General features: G+C 54.8%; 1 protein-coding gene across 1 annotated transcript in view; it reads right to left on the minus strand.

Annotated features, from left to right (window-relative positions):
* Positions 1–8,616: 8,616 nt before the first annotated feature.
* CTDNEP1 (CTD nuclear envelope phosphatase 1) overlaps positions 8,617–14,437 on the minus strand; it is a 29,646-nt gene continuing 23,825 nt past the window's right edge. Inside the window, exons 2-8 of the mRNA XM_073651090.1 lie at positions 12,987–13,053; positions 12,710–12,828; positions 12,538–12,609; positions 12,348–12,464; positions 11,108–11,219; positions 9,172–9,256; positions 8,617–8,965 (exon numbers count right to left, since the gene is read on the minus strand). Of these exons, the coding sequence (XP_073507191.1) occupies positions 8,905–8,965; positions 9,172–9,256; positions 11,108–11,219; positions 12,348–12,464; positions 12,538–12,609; positions 12,710–12,828; positions 12,987–13,053 (633 nt within the window). The 3' untranslated portion in view covers positions 8,617–8,904. The remainder of the gene's footprint in view (positions 8,966–9,171; positions 9,257–11,107; positions 11,220–12,347; positions 12,465–12,537; positions 12,610–12,709; positions 12,829–12,986; positions 13,054–14,437) is intronic.

Genomic DNA, 14,437 nt, shown 5'->3' on the forward strand with positions numbered 1-14,437 from the left:
CAGGGAGCTCCCTCTAGTGGCGGCTGCAGACAGGATCTTATCATGTATCTCTGTATACAGGGAGCTCCCCTTAGTGGTGGCTACAGACAGAATCTTATCATGTATCTCTGTATACAGGGAGCTCCCCCTAGTGGTGGCTGCAGACAGGATCTTATGTATGTCTGTATATAGGGAGCTCACTCTAATGGTGGCTGCGGACAGGATCTTATGTATGTCTGTATACAGGGAGCTCCCCCTAGTGGTGGCTGCAGACAGGATCTTATCATGTATCTCTGTATACAGGGAGTTCCCCCTAGTGGTGGCTGCAGACAGGATCTTATCATGTATCTCTGTATACAGCGAGCTCCCCTAGTGGTGGCTGCGGACAGGATCTTATGTATCTCTGTATACTGGGAGCTCCCCCTAGTGGTGGCTGCGGACAGGATCTTATGTATCTCTGTATACAGGGAGCTCCCCCTAGTGGTGGCTGCAGACAGGATCTTATCATGTATCTCTGTATACAGGGAGCTCCCCCTAGTGGTGGCTGCAGACAGGATCTTATCATGTATCTCTGTATACAGGGAGCTCGCCCTAGTGGTGGCTACAGACAGGATCTTATCATGTATCTCTGTATACAGGGAGCTCGCCCTAGTGGTGGCTGCAGACAGAATCTTATCATGTATCTCTGTATACAGGGAGCTCCCCCTAGTGGTGGCTGCGGACAGGATCTTATCATGTATCTCTGTATACAGGGAGCTCCCCCTAGTGGTGACTGCAGACAGGATCTTATCATGTATCTCTGTATACAGGGAGCTCCCCCTAGTGGTGGCTGCAGACAGGATCTTATCATGTATCTCTGTATACAGGGAGCTCGCCCTAGTGGTGGCTGCAGACAGGATCTTATCATGTATCTCTGTATACAGGGAGCTCGCCCTAGTGGTGGCTGCAGACAGGATCTTATGTATCTCTGTATACAGGGAGCTCCCCCTAGTGGTGGCTGCAGACAGGATCTTATCATGTATCTCTGTATACAGGGAGCTCCCCCTAGTGATGACTGCAGACAGGATCTTATGTGTATCTGTATACAGGGAGCTCCCCCTAGTGGTGGCTGCAGACAGGATCTTATGTATCTCTGTATACAGGGAGCTCCCCCTAGTGGTGGCTGCAGACAGGATCTTATGTATCTCTGTATACAGGGAGCTCCCCCTAGTGGTGGGTGCAGACAGGATCTTATCATGTATCTCTGTATACAGGGAGCTCCCCCTAGTGGTGGGTGCAGACAGGATCTTATGTATCTCTGTATACAGGGAGCTCCCCCTAGTGGTGGCTGCAGACAGAATCTTATCATGTATCTCTGTATACAGGGAGCCCCCCCCCTAGTGGTGGGTGCAGACAGGATCTTATCATGTATCTCTGTATACAGGGGGCTCCTCCTAGTGGAGGCTGCAGACAGGATCTTATCATGTATCTCTGTATATAGGGAGCTCACTCTAATGTTGGCTGCAGACAGGATCTTATGTATCTCTGTATACAGGGAGCTACCCCTAGTGGAGGCTGCAGACAGGATCTTATGTATCTCTGTATACAGGGAGCTCCCCCTAATGGTGGCTGCAGACAGGATCTCATCATGAATCTCTGTATACAGGAAGCTCCCCCTAGTGGTGGCTGCAGACAGGATCTTATGTATCTGTGTATACAGGGACTTCCCCCTAGTGGTGGCTGCAGACAGGATGTTATTTATCTCTGTACACAGGGAACTCCCCCTAGTGGTGGGTGCAGACAGGATCTTATGTATCTCTGTATACAGGGAGCTCCCCCTAGTGGTGGCTGCAGACAAAATCTTATCATGTATCTCTGTATACAGGGAGCCCCCCCCCTAGTGGTGGGTGCAGACAGGATCTTATCATGTATCTCTGTATACAGGGGGCTCCTCCTAGTGGAGGCTGCAGACAGGATCTTATCATGTATCTCTGTATATAGGGAGCTCACTCTAATGTTGGCTGCAGACAGGATCTTATGTATCTCTGTATACAGGGAGCTACCCCTAGTGGAGGCTGCAGACAGGATCTTATGTATCTCTGTATACAGGGAGCTCCCCCTAATGGTGGCTGCAGACAGGATCTCATCATGTATCTCTGTATACAGGGAGTTCCCCCTAGTGGTGGCTGCAGACAGGATCTTATCATGTATCTCTGTATACAGCGAGCTCCCCTAGTGGTGGCTGCGGACAGGATCTTATGTATCTCTGTACACTGGGAGCTCCCCCTAGTGGTGGCTGCGGACAGGATCTTATGTATCTCTGTATATAGTGCGCTCCCCCTAGTGGTGGTTGCAGACAGAATCTTATCATGTATCTCTGTATACAGGGAGCTCCCCCTAGTGGTGACTGCAGACAAGATCTTATCATATATCTCTGTATACAGGGAGCTCCCCTTAGTGGTGGCTGCGGACAGGATCTTATCATGTATCTCTGTATACAGGGAGCTCCCCCTAGTGGTGGCTGCGGACAAGATCTTATCATGTATCTCTGTATACAGGGAGCTCCCCCTAGTGGTGGCTGCAGACAGGATCCTATCATGTATCTCTGTAAACAGTGAGCTCCCCCTAGTGGTGGCTGCAGACAGAATATTATCATGTATCTCTCTATACAGGGAGCTTCCCCTAGTGGTGGCTGCAGACAGAATCTTATCATGTATCTCTGTATACAGGGAGCTCCCCCTAGTGGTGGGTGCAGACAGAATCTTATGTATCTCTGTATACAGGGAGCTCCTCCTAGTGGTGGCTGCAGACAGGATCTTATCATGTATCTCTGTACAGGGAGCTCCACCTAGTGGTGACTGCAGACAGGATCTTATCATGTATCTCTGTATACAGGGAGCTCCCCCTAGTGGTGGCTGCAGACAGGATCTTATCATGTATCTCTGTACAGGAAGCTCCACCTAGTGGTGACTGCAGACAGGATCTTATCATGTATCTTTGTATACAGGGAGCTCCCCCTAGTGGTGGCTGAAGACAGAATCTTATCATGTATCTCTGTATACATGGAGCTCCCCCTAGTGGTGACTGCAGACAAGATCTTATCATGTATCTCTGTATACAGGGAGCTCCCCCTAGTGGTGACTGCAGACAGGATCTTATCATGTATCTCTGTATACAGGGAGCTCCTCCTAGTGGTGGCAGCAGACAGAATCTTATCATGTATCTCTGTATACAGTGAGCTCCCCCTAGTGAGACAGACAGAATCTTATCATGTATCTCTGTATACAGGGAGCTCCTCTTAGTGGTGGCTGCGGACAGGATCTTATCATGTATCTCTGTATACAGGGAGCTCCCCCTAGTGGTGGCTGCGGACAAGATCTGATCATGTATCTCTGTATACAGGGAGCTCCCCCTAGTGGTGGCTGCAGACAGGATCCTATCATGTATCTCTGTATACAGTGAGCTCCCCCTAGTGAGACAGACAGAATCTTATCATGTATCTCTGTATACAGGGAGCTCCCCCTAGTGGTGGCTGCAGACAGGATCTTATGTATCTCTGTATACAGGGAGCTCCCCCTAGTGGTGGCTACAGACAGAATCTTATCATGCATCTCTGTATACATGGTGCGCCCCCTAGTGGTGGCTGCAGACAGGATCTTATCCTGCATCTCTGTATACAGGGAGCTCCCCCTAGTGGTGGCTGCAAACAGGATCTTATCATGTATCTCTGTATACAGGGAGCTCCCCCTAGTGGTGACTGCAGACTGAATATTATTCTGTATCACTGTATACAGGGAGCTCCTCCTAGTGGAGGCTGCAGACAGGATCTTATCATGTATCTCTGTATACAGGGAGCTCCCCCTAGTGGTGGCTGCACACAGGATCTTATCATGTATCTCTGTATACAGGGAGCTACCCCTAGTGGTGGCTGCAGACAGGATCTTATGTATCTCTGTAAATATTGAGCTCCCCCTAGTGGTGGCTGCAGACATTATCTCATCATGTATCTCTGTATACAGGGAGCTCCCCATAGTGGTGGTTGCAGACAGAATCTTATCGTGTATCTCTGTATACAGAGAGCTCCCCCTAGTGGTGACTGCAGACAGGATCTTATCATGTATCTCTGTATACAGGGAGCTTCCCCTAGTGGTGGCTGCAGACAGAATCTTATCATGTATCTCTATATACAGGGAGCTCCCCCTAGTGATGACTGCAGACAGGATCTTATGTGTATCTGTATACAGGGAGCTCCCCCTAGTGGTGGCTGCAGACAGGATCTTATGTATCTCTGTATACAGGGAGCTCCCCCTAGTGGTGGCTGCAGACAGGATCTTATGTATCTCTGTATACAGGGAGCTCCCCCTAGTGGTGGCTGCAGACAGGATCTTATTTATCTCTGTATACAGGGAGCTCCCCCTAGTGGTGGCTGCAGACAGGATCTTATGTATCTCTGTATACAGGGAGCTCGCCCTAGTGGTGGGTGCAGACAGAATCTTATCATGTATCTCTGTATACAGGGAGCTCCCCCCTAGTGATGACTGCAGACAGGATCTTATGTGTATCTGCATACAGGGAGCTCCCTCTAGTGGCGGCTGCAGACAGGATCTTATCATGTATCTCTGTATACAGGGAGCTCCCTCTAGTGGCGGCTGCAGACAGGATCTTATCATGTATCTCTGTATACAGGGAGCTCCCCTTAGTGGTGGCTACAGACAGAATCTTATCATGTATCTCTGTATACAGGGAGCTCCCCCTAGTGGTGGCTGCAGACAGGATCTTATGTATGTCTGTATATAGGGAGCTCACTCTAATGGTGGCTGCGGACAGGATCTTATGTATGTCTGTATACAGGGAGCTCCCCCTAGTGGTGGCTGCAGACAGGATCTTATCATGTATCTCTGTATACAGGGAGTTCCCCCTAGTGGTGGCTGCAGACAGGATCTTATCATGTATCTCTGTATACAGCGAGCTCCCCTAGTGGTGGCTGCGGACAGGATCTTATGTATCTCTGCATACTGGGAGCTCCCCCTAGTGGTGGCTGCGGACAGGATCTTATGTATCTCTGTATACAGGGAGCTCCCCCTAGTGGTGGCTGCAGACAGGATCTTATCATGTATCTCTGTATACAGGGAGCTCCCCCTAGTGGTGGCTGCAGACAGGATCTTATCATGTATCTCTGTATACAGGGAGCTCGCCCTAGTGGTGGCTACAGACAGGATCTTATCATGTATCTCTGTATACAGGGAGCTCGCCCTAGTGGTGGCTGCAGACAGAATCTTATCATGTATCTCTGTATACAGGGAGCTCCCCCTAGTGGTGGCTGCGGACAGGATCTTATCATGTATCTCTGTATACAGGGAGCTCCCCCTAGTGGTGACTGCAGACAGGATCTTATCATGTATCTCTGTATACAGGGAGCTCCCCCTAGTGGTGGCTGCAGACAGGATCTTATCATGTATCTCTGTATACAGGGAGCTCGCCCTAGTGGTGGCTGCAGACAGGATCTTATCATGTATCTCTGTATACAGGGAGCTCGCCCTAGTGGTGGCTGCAGACAGGATCTTATGTATCTCTGTATACAGGGAGCTCCCCCTAGTGGTGGCTGCAGACAGGATCTTATCATGTATCTCTGTATACAGGGAGCTCCCCCTAGTGATGACTGCAGACAGGATCTTATGTGTATCTGTATACAGGGAGCTCCCCCTAGTGGTGGCTGCAGACAGGATCTTATGTATCTCTGTATACAGGGAGCTCCCCCTAGTGGTGGCTGCAGACAGGATCTTATGTATCTCTGTATACAGGGAGCTCCCCCTAGTGGTGGGTGCAGACAGGATCTTATCATGTATCTCTGTATACAGGGAGCTCCCCCTAGTGGTGGGTGCAGACAGGATCTTATGTATCTCTGTATACAGGGAGCTCCCCCTAGTGGTGGCTGCAGACAGAATCTTATCATGTATCTCTGTATACAGGGAGCCCCCCCCCCTAGTGGTGGGTGCAGACAGGATCTTATCATGTATCTCTGTATACAGGGGGCTCCTCCTAGTGGAGGCTGCAGACAGGATCTTATCATGTATCTCTGTATATAGGGAGCTCACTCTAATGTTGGCTGCAGACAGGATCTTATGTATCTCTGTATACAGGGAGCTACCCCTAGTGGAGGCTGCAGACAGGATCTTATGTATCTCTGTATACAGGGAGCTCCCCCTAATGGTGGCTGCAGACAGGATCTCATCATGTATCTCTGTATACAGGAAGCTCCCCCTAGTGGTGGCTGCAGACAGGATCTTATGTATCTGTGTATACAGGGAGTTCCCCCTAGTGGTGGCTGCAGACAGGATGTTATTTATCTCTGTACACAGGGAACTCCCCCTAGTGGTGGGTGCAGACAGGATCTTATGTATCTCTGTATACAGGGAGCTCCCCCTAGTGGTGGCTGCAGACAGAATCTTATCATGTATCTCTGTATACAGGGAGCCCCCCCCCTAGTGGTGGGTGCAGACAGGATCTTATCATGTATCTCTGTATACAGGGGGCTCCTCCTAGTGGAGGCTGCAGACAGGATCTTATCATGTATCTCTGTATATAGGGAGCTCACTCTAATGTTGGCTGCAGACAGGATCTTATGTATCTCTGTATACAGGGAGCTACCCCTAGTGGAGGCTGCAGACAGGATCTTATGTATCTCTGTATACAGGGAGCTCCCCCTAATGGTGGCTGCAGACAGGATCTCATCATGTATCTCTGTATACAGGGAGTTCCCCCTAGTGGTGGCTGCAGACAGGATCTTATCATGTATCTCTGTATACAGCGAGCTCCCCTAGTGGTGGCTGCGGACAGGATCTTATGTATCTCTGTATACTGGGAGCTCCCCCTAGTGGTGGCTGCGGACAGGATCTTATGTATCTCTGTATACAGGGAGCTCCCCCTAGTGGTGGCTGCAGACAGGATCTTATCATGTATCTCTGTATACAGGGAGCTCCCCCTAGTGGTGGCTGCAGACAGGATCTTATCATGTATCTCTGTATACAGGGAGCTCGCCCTAGTGGTGGCTACAGACAGGATCTTATCATGTATCTCTGTATACAGGGAGCTCGCCCTAGTGGTGGCTGCAGACAGAATCTTATCATGTATCTCTGTATACAGGGAGCTCCCCCTAGTGGTGGCTGCGGACAGGATCTTATCATGTATCTCTGTATACAGGGAGCTCCCCCTAGTGGTGACTGCAGACAGGATCTTATCATGTATCTCTGTATACAGGGAGCTCCCCCTAGTGGTGGCTGCAGACAGGATCTTATCATGTATCTCTGTATACAGGGAGCTCGCCCTAGTGGTGGCTGCAGACAGGATCTTATCATGTATCTCTGTATACAGGGAGCTCGCCCTAGTGGTGGCTGCAGACAGGATCTTATGTATCTCTGTATACAGGGAGCTCCCCCTAGTGGTGGCTGCAGACAGGATCTTATCATGTATCTCTGTATACAGGGAGCTCCCCCTAGTGATGACTGCAGACAGGATCTTATGTGTATCTGTATACAGGGAGCTCCCCCTAGTGGTGGCTGCAGACAGGATCTTATGTATCTCTGTATACAGGGAGCTCCCCCTAGTGGTGGCTGCAGACAGGATCTTATGTATCTCTGTATACAGGGAGCTCCCCCTAGTGGTGGGTGCAGACAGGATCTTATCATGTATCTCTGTATACAGGGAGCTCCCCCTAGTGGTGGGTGCAGACAGGATCTTATGTATCTCTGTATACAGGGAGCTCCCCCTAGTGGTGGCTGCAGACAGAATCTTATCATGTATCTCTGTATACAGGGAGCCCCCCCCCTAGTGGTGGGTGCAGACAGGATCTTATCATGTATCTCTGTATACAGGGGGCTCCTCCTAGTGGAGGCTGCAGACAGGATCTTATCATGTATCTCTGTATATAGGGAGCTCACTCTAATGTTGGCTGCAGACAGGATCTTATGTATCTCTGTATACAGGGAGCTACCCCTAGTGGAGGCTGCAGACAGGATCTTATGTATCTCTGTATACAGGGAGCTCCCCCTAATGGTGGCTGCAGACAGGATCTCATCATGTATCTCTGTATACAGGAAGCTCCCCCTAGTGGTGGCTGCAGACAGGATCTTATGTATCTGTGTATACAGGGAGTTCCCCCTAGTGGTGGCTGCAGACAGGATGTTATTTATCTCTGTACACAGGGAACTCCCCCTAGTGGTGGCTGCAGACAGGATCTTATGTATCTCTGTATACAGGGAGCTCCCCCTAATGGTGGCTGCGGACAGGATGTTATATATCTCTGTATATAGGAAGCTCCCCCTAGTGGTGGCTGCAGAATCCTATGTACATGTATGTATATGTAGCGCCCTGTAGTGGTGGCTGCAGGCAGCACTCGGTGCTCCTGTGTAGAGTGCCACCTGTTCAGCACTAAATCGTGTGCGTCCAGTATAAATGTTTCAGCGGCTTCGGAGACCACGACAGAGGGTGCACAGCCCCAGAGAGCAGATAAAACGGACCATAGTCGCCGCACAAAAAATTACTGGCCTGAGAGCACCCTCCGATGGTTGCACTTACTCACCTAGTCATCCCTGTAGCGGCCCCTGCCCCGGTAAACACCCCACGGGGGGAACTTGCGCTCACAATCCACCACACAGAAGGTTTCAAATAATTCTCTTTATACAAGAAAGTCTACAATTAAAAACCAGCCCCCCGGGTGTCCCCATGTAGGCACCACCCCTGAAAAAAAGGGGTGGAGGGGCGTAGAGTCTGTGGCATCACTCTTCCCCCGCGATCCGTGTCCTAGAGGTAGAGAGGAGGGAGCTCTGCACGGCCCATCCTCATTACTGGGGTGTACAGTCTCTGTCTGCAGCCGGAGGGAGTAAGGCAGAGGGGGAGGCGATGAGGGGGCACAGGACCATCAGCAGAGGGGGTCACGGGGGCTCGTCGTCACCACAGCCGGTGCTGGTGAAGATTGCGACTTAGAACCGAGCGGACGTCAGCTGTGAACCTGGCGGGAAAAAAAAGAGGCGTCAGGCTGACCTCCCCCCACCACACGTTACAGGTCACAGCCCCCACCGCACGTCACAGCCCACCCCCATGTGCCACGCGTCACGCCCCCCCCCCCCACCACGCCACGCCCCCCCCTCCCCCACGCGTCACGGCCCCCCCCCTCCACCACACCAGGAGTCACAGTCCGGGCTGCGCCGCACTCACCTTAAGGCGTCCAGCATGGGAAGCAGATTCAGAAGAGCCGTGTCACTGGGATCACTGAACCACGACTTGATTGGAATCGCATTATCTACAACAGATGGAAGAATAATGGCTCAGTGGTCGGCAGCACATGAGGGGAGGCGACAGGACGCCAGCTCAGCGGTCAGCACCGGCACACGAGGGGAGGCGACAGGACGCAAGCTCAGTGGTCGGCAGCGCACGAGGGGAGGCGACAGGACGCAAGCTCAGCGGTCGGCACCGGCACATGAGGGGAGGCGACAGGACGCCAGCTCAGCGGTCGGCACCGGCACACGAGGGGAGGCGACAGGACGCCAGCTCAGCGGTCGGCACCGGCACACGAGGGGAGGCGACAGGACGCCAGCTCAGCGGTCGGCAGCGCACGAGGGGAGGCGACAGGACGCCAGCTCAGCGGTCAGCAGCGCACGAGGGGAGGCGACAGGACGCCAGCTCAGCATAGGCGCACGAGGGGAGGAGACAGGACAACAGCTCAGCATCGCCGCATGAGGGGAGGAGACAGGACAACAGCTCAGCATTGGCGCATGAGGGGAGGCGACAGGACAACAGCTCAGAGGTTGGCAGCGCACGAGGGGAGGCGACAGGACGCCAGCTCAGCATCGGCGCACGAGGGGAGGAGACAGGACAACAGCTCAGCATCGCCGCATGAGGGGAGGAGACAGGACAACAGCTCAGCATTGGCGCATGAGGGGAGGCGACAGGACAACAGCTCAGAGGTTGGCAGCGCACGAGGGGAGGCGACAGGACGCCAGCTCAGAGGTCGGCACCGGCGCAAGAGGGGAGGCGACAGGACAACAGCTCAGCATCGGCGCACGAGGGGAGGCGACAGGACAACAGCTCAGCATCGGCGCACAAGGGGAGGAGACAGGACAACAGCTCAGCGGTCGGCACCGGCGCACGAAGGGAGGCGACCGGACGCCAGCTCAGAGGTCGGCACCGGCGCAAGAGGGGAGGCGACAGGACAACAGCTCAGCGGTCAGTAGCGCACGAGGGGAGGTGACAGGACAACAGCTCAGCGGTCGGTAGCGCACGAGGGGAGGTGACAGGACAACAGCTCAGCACCGGCACACGAGGGGAGGCGACAGGACGCCAGCTCAGCGGTCGGCACCGGCACACGAGGGGAAGCGACAGGACGCAAGCTCAGCGGTCGGCAGCGCACGAGGGGAGGCGACAGGACGCAAGCTCAGCGGTCGGCAGCGCACGAGGGGAGGCGACAGGACGCCAGCTCAGCATCGGCGCACAAGGGGAGGAGACAGGACAACAGCTCAGCATCGCCGCATGAGGGGAGGAGACAGGACAACAGCTCAGCATTGGCGCATGAGGGGAGGCGACAGGACGCCAGCTCAGCATCGGCGCACGAGGGGAGGAGACAGGACAACAGCTCAGCATCGCCGCATGAGGGGAGGAGACAGGACAACAGCTCAGCATTGGCGCATGAGGGGAGGCGACAGGACAACAGCTCAGAGGTTGGCAGCGCACGGCACGAGGGGAGGCGACAGGACGCCAGCTCAGAGGTCGGCACCGGCGCAAGAGGGGAGGCGACAGGACAACAGCTCTGCATCGGCGCACGAGGGGAGGCGACAGGACAACAGCTCAGCATCGGCGCACAAGGGGAGGAGACAGGACAACAGCTCAGCGGTCGGTAGCGCACGAGGGGAGGTGACAGGACAACAGCTCAGCATCGGCGCATGAGGGGAGGCGACAGGACAACAGCTCAGCGGTCAGCAGCGCATGAGGGGAGGTGACAGGACAACAGCTCAGCATCGGCGCATGAGGGGAGGCGACAGGACAACAGCTCAACGGTCGGCACCGGCGCACGAGGGGAGGCGACCGGACGCCAGCTCAGCAGTCAGCAGCGTATCACAGGATGCAGACACTTGGGAACACATACTGATCTAGGTACCTGGATGACTGCGGTACGCTCCCGGAGAGTTGTCCAAAATAACAACACTGGAAAGATCACTGTGCACCACAGAGAGGTCTTTAATATAACTGCCCAGCTCCAGCGTGCAATGCTGAGGAGAGAGAGACACATTACTGATCGGCGAGAGAGGCCGAGGCGCGCGGCGCGAGAGAGGCCGAGGCGCGCGGCGCGAGAGAGGCCGAGGCGCGCGGCGCGAGAGAGGCCGAGGCGCGCGGCGCGAGAGAGGCCGAGGCGCGCGGCGCGAGAGAGGCCGAGGCGCGCGGCGCGAGAGAGGCCGAGGCGCGCGGCGCGAGAGAGGCCGAGGCGCGCGGCGCGAGAGAGGCCGAGGCGCGCGGCGCGAGAGAGGCCGAGGCGCGCGGCGCGAGAGAGGCCGAGGCGCGCGGCGCGAGAGAGGCCGGGACGCGCGGCGCGAGAGAGGCCGGGACGCGCGGCGCGAGAGAGGCCGGGACGCGCGCGCGGCGCGAGAGAGGCCGGGACGCGCGCGCGGCGCGAGAGAGGCCGGGACGCGCGCGCGGCGCGAGAGAGGCCGGGACGCGCGCGCGGCGCGAGAGAGGCCGGGACGCGCGCGCGGCGCGAGAGAGGCCGGGACGCGCGCGCGGCGCGAGAGAGGCCGGGACGCGCGCGCGGCGCGAGAGAGGCCGGGACGCGCGCGCGGCGCGAGAGAGGCCGGGACGCGCGCGCGGCGCGAGAGAGGCCGGGACGCGCGCGCGGCGCGAGAGAGGCCGGGACGCGCGCGCGGCGCGAGAGAGGCCGGGACGCGCGCGCGGCGCGAGAGAGGCCGGGACGCGCGCGCGGCGCGAGAGAGGCCGGGACGCGCGCGCGGCGCGAGAGAGGCCGGGACGCGCGCGCGGCGCGAGAGAGGCCGGGACGCGCGGCGCGAGAGAGGCCGGGACGCGCGCGCGGCGCGAGAGAGGCCGGGACGCGCGCGCGGCGCGAGAGAGGCCGGGACGCGCGCGCGGCGCGAGAGAGGCCGGGACGCGCGCGCGGCGCGAGAGAGGCCGGGACGCGCGCGCGGCGCGAGAGAGGCCGGGACGCGCGCGCGGCGCGAGAGAGGCCGGGACGCGCGCGCGGCGCGAGAGAGGCCGGGACGCGCGCGCGGCGCGAGAGAGGCCGGGACGCGCGCGCGGCGCGAGAGAGGCCGGGACGCGCGCGCGGCGCGAGAGAGGCCGAGACGCGCGCGCGGCGCGAGAGAGGCCGAGTTGGTCAGCTTGTGGCTCACCTGTCTGTAGAAGCGCCTCCTCAGGACGCCCCGGTTATTATCCAGTTTATCGGCCACTGCTGACCCGTAGATCTCCATACTGGCTGTGAACACCACAAGCTCGTACCACTGACTCACCTGCAGAGAAGTCACCATTACTACTGGCAGAGGGGCAGAAACCACCACAATGGGGTCTTCAGACTCTACTCACCACTTCCAGGAAGAAGTCCACGTGTGGCCGCTTATGTACAAAGAACCTCACTGGATGTTTATCTATAACGACCTGTGAAGAGAAGGAAACCGGTGAGGACTGAACGGACGGGTGAGGACCGAACGGACCGGCGAGGGCCGAGCTTCCACACGGGGGGCAGCATAACACTCACCTTTAGAATAAAATCAGGGGGAGTCCCTGGACGGACAGTCGGTCGCAATACCCCATCATGATGAGAGTGTATTAAGGTCTCGTCTAAGTCCAAAACCAGGACCTTCTTCTTCACCTGGTCTGAAACACAAAGGAGAGCAACTCAAACAAAGGCACTTCAGCACCCAGTATGTACTAAATGTGTAGTACATGCTGGGGTTTGTAGTGCAGCGAAGTCCCCACCAGGCCGTCCTCAGCAGAGCGCAGCTCGGATGGTGCAGATAAGGATCAATACTTACTGAGGCGGTTCCTGGAGGAAGGAGAAAGCGGGAGGACGTCATATCGGACTGTCTGATACTGGATGACCTGCGGGGGAGAAGAAGGAAGCGCGTGAGACAAAAAGTATCAGGACGGAGAACAGAGGAAAAAAGCCCCGAGAAACGACCGGCGCCCGGGAAAGAATCCGGACAATGTATTCATTATAGTGTAAGGAAAATAAGGTATAGAGGCGTAATCGTATAACATCACTGCTCACCGATCCGTACATACAAGGGGAGGACACTATATACAGTATATACCGTATAGAGGAGTAATCGTATAACATCACTGCTCACCGATCCGTACATACAAGGGGAGGACACTATATACTGTATATAGCGTAGAGAGGAGTAATCGTATAACATCACTACTCACCGCTCCGTACATACAAGGGGAGGACGCTATACACCGTATATAACATATAGAGGAGTAATCGTATAACATCACTGCTCACAGCTCAATACATACAAGGGAAGAACGCTATACACCGTATATAACGTAGAGAGGAGTCATCGTATAACGTCAGTACTCACCGCTCCGTACATACAAGGGGAGGACACTATATACTATATATAACGTATAGAGGAGTAATCGTATAACGTCAGTGCTCACCGCTCCATACATACAAGGGGAGGACGCTATATACCGTATATAACGTATAGAGGAGTAATCGTATAAAGTCACTGCTCACCGCTCCGTACATACAAGGGGAGGACACTATATACCGTATAGAGGAGTAATCGTATAACATCACTGCTCACAGCTCCGTACATACAAGGGGAGGACGCTATATACCGTATATAACGTATAGAGGAGTAATCGTATAAAGTCACTGCTCACCGCTCCGTACATACAAGGGGAGGACGCTATATACCGTAAATAATGTAGAGGAGCAATCGTATAACATCACTGCTCACCGCTCCGAACATACAAGGGGAGGACACTATATACCGTATATAAAGTACAGAGGAGTAATCGTATAAAGTCAGTGCTCACTGCTCAGTACATACAAGGGGAGGACACTATATACAGTATATACCGTATAGAGGAGTAATCGTATAACATCACTGCTCACCGCTCCGTACATACAAGGGGAGGACACTATATACCATATATAACGAATAGAGGAGTAATCGTATAACGTCACTACTCACCGCTCCGTACATACAAGGGGAGGACGCTATATACCGTATATAACGTACAGAGGAGTAATCGTATAACGTCAGTACTCACCGCTCCGTACATACAAGGGGAGGACACTATAAACCGTATAGAGGAGTAATCGTATAACGTCGCTGCTCACAGCTCCGTACATACAAGGGGAGGACGCTATATACCGTATATAACGTATAGAGGACTAATCGCACAACGTCATTACTCACCACTCCGTACATACAATGGGAGAACCCTATATACCGTATAGAGGAGTAAT

This window comes from Phyllobates terribilis, unplaced genomic scaffold (assembly GCF_046119375.1).
Source record: "Phyllobates terribilis strain yellow unplaced genomic scaffold, ASM4611937v1 Scaffold_11__3_contigs__length_659146591, whole genome shotgun sequence".
In the NCBI taxonomy this organism is placed as follows: domain Eukaryota; kingdom Metazoa; phylum Chordata; class Amphibia; order Anura; family Dendrobatidae; genus Phyllobates; species Phyllobates terribilis.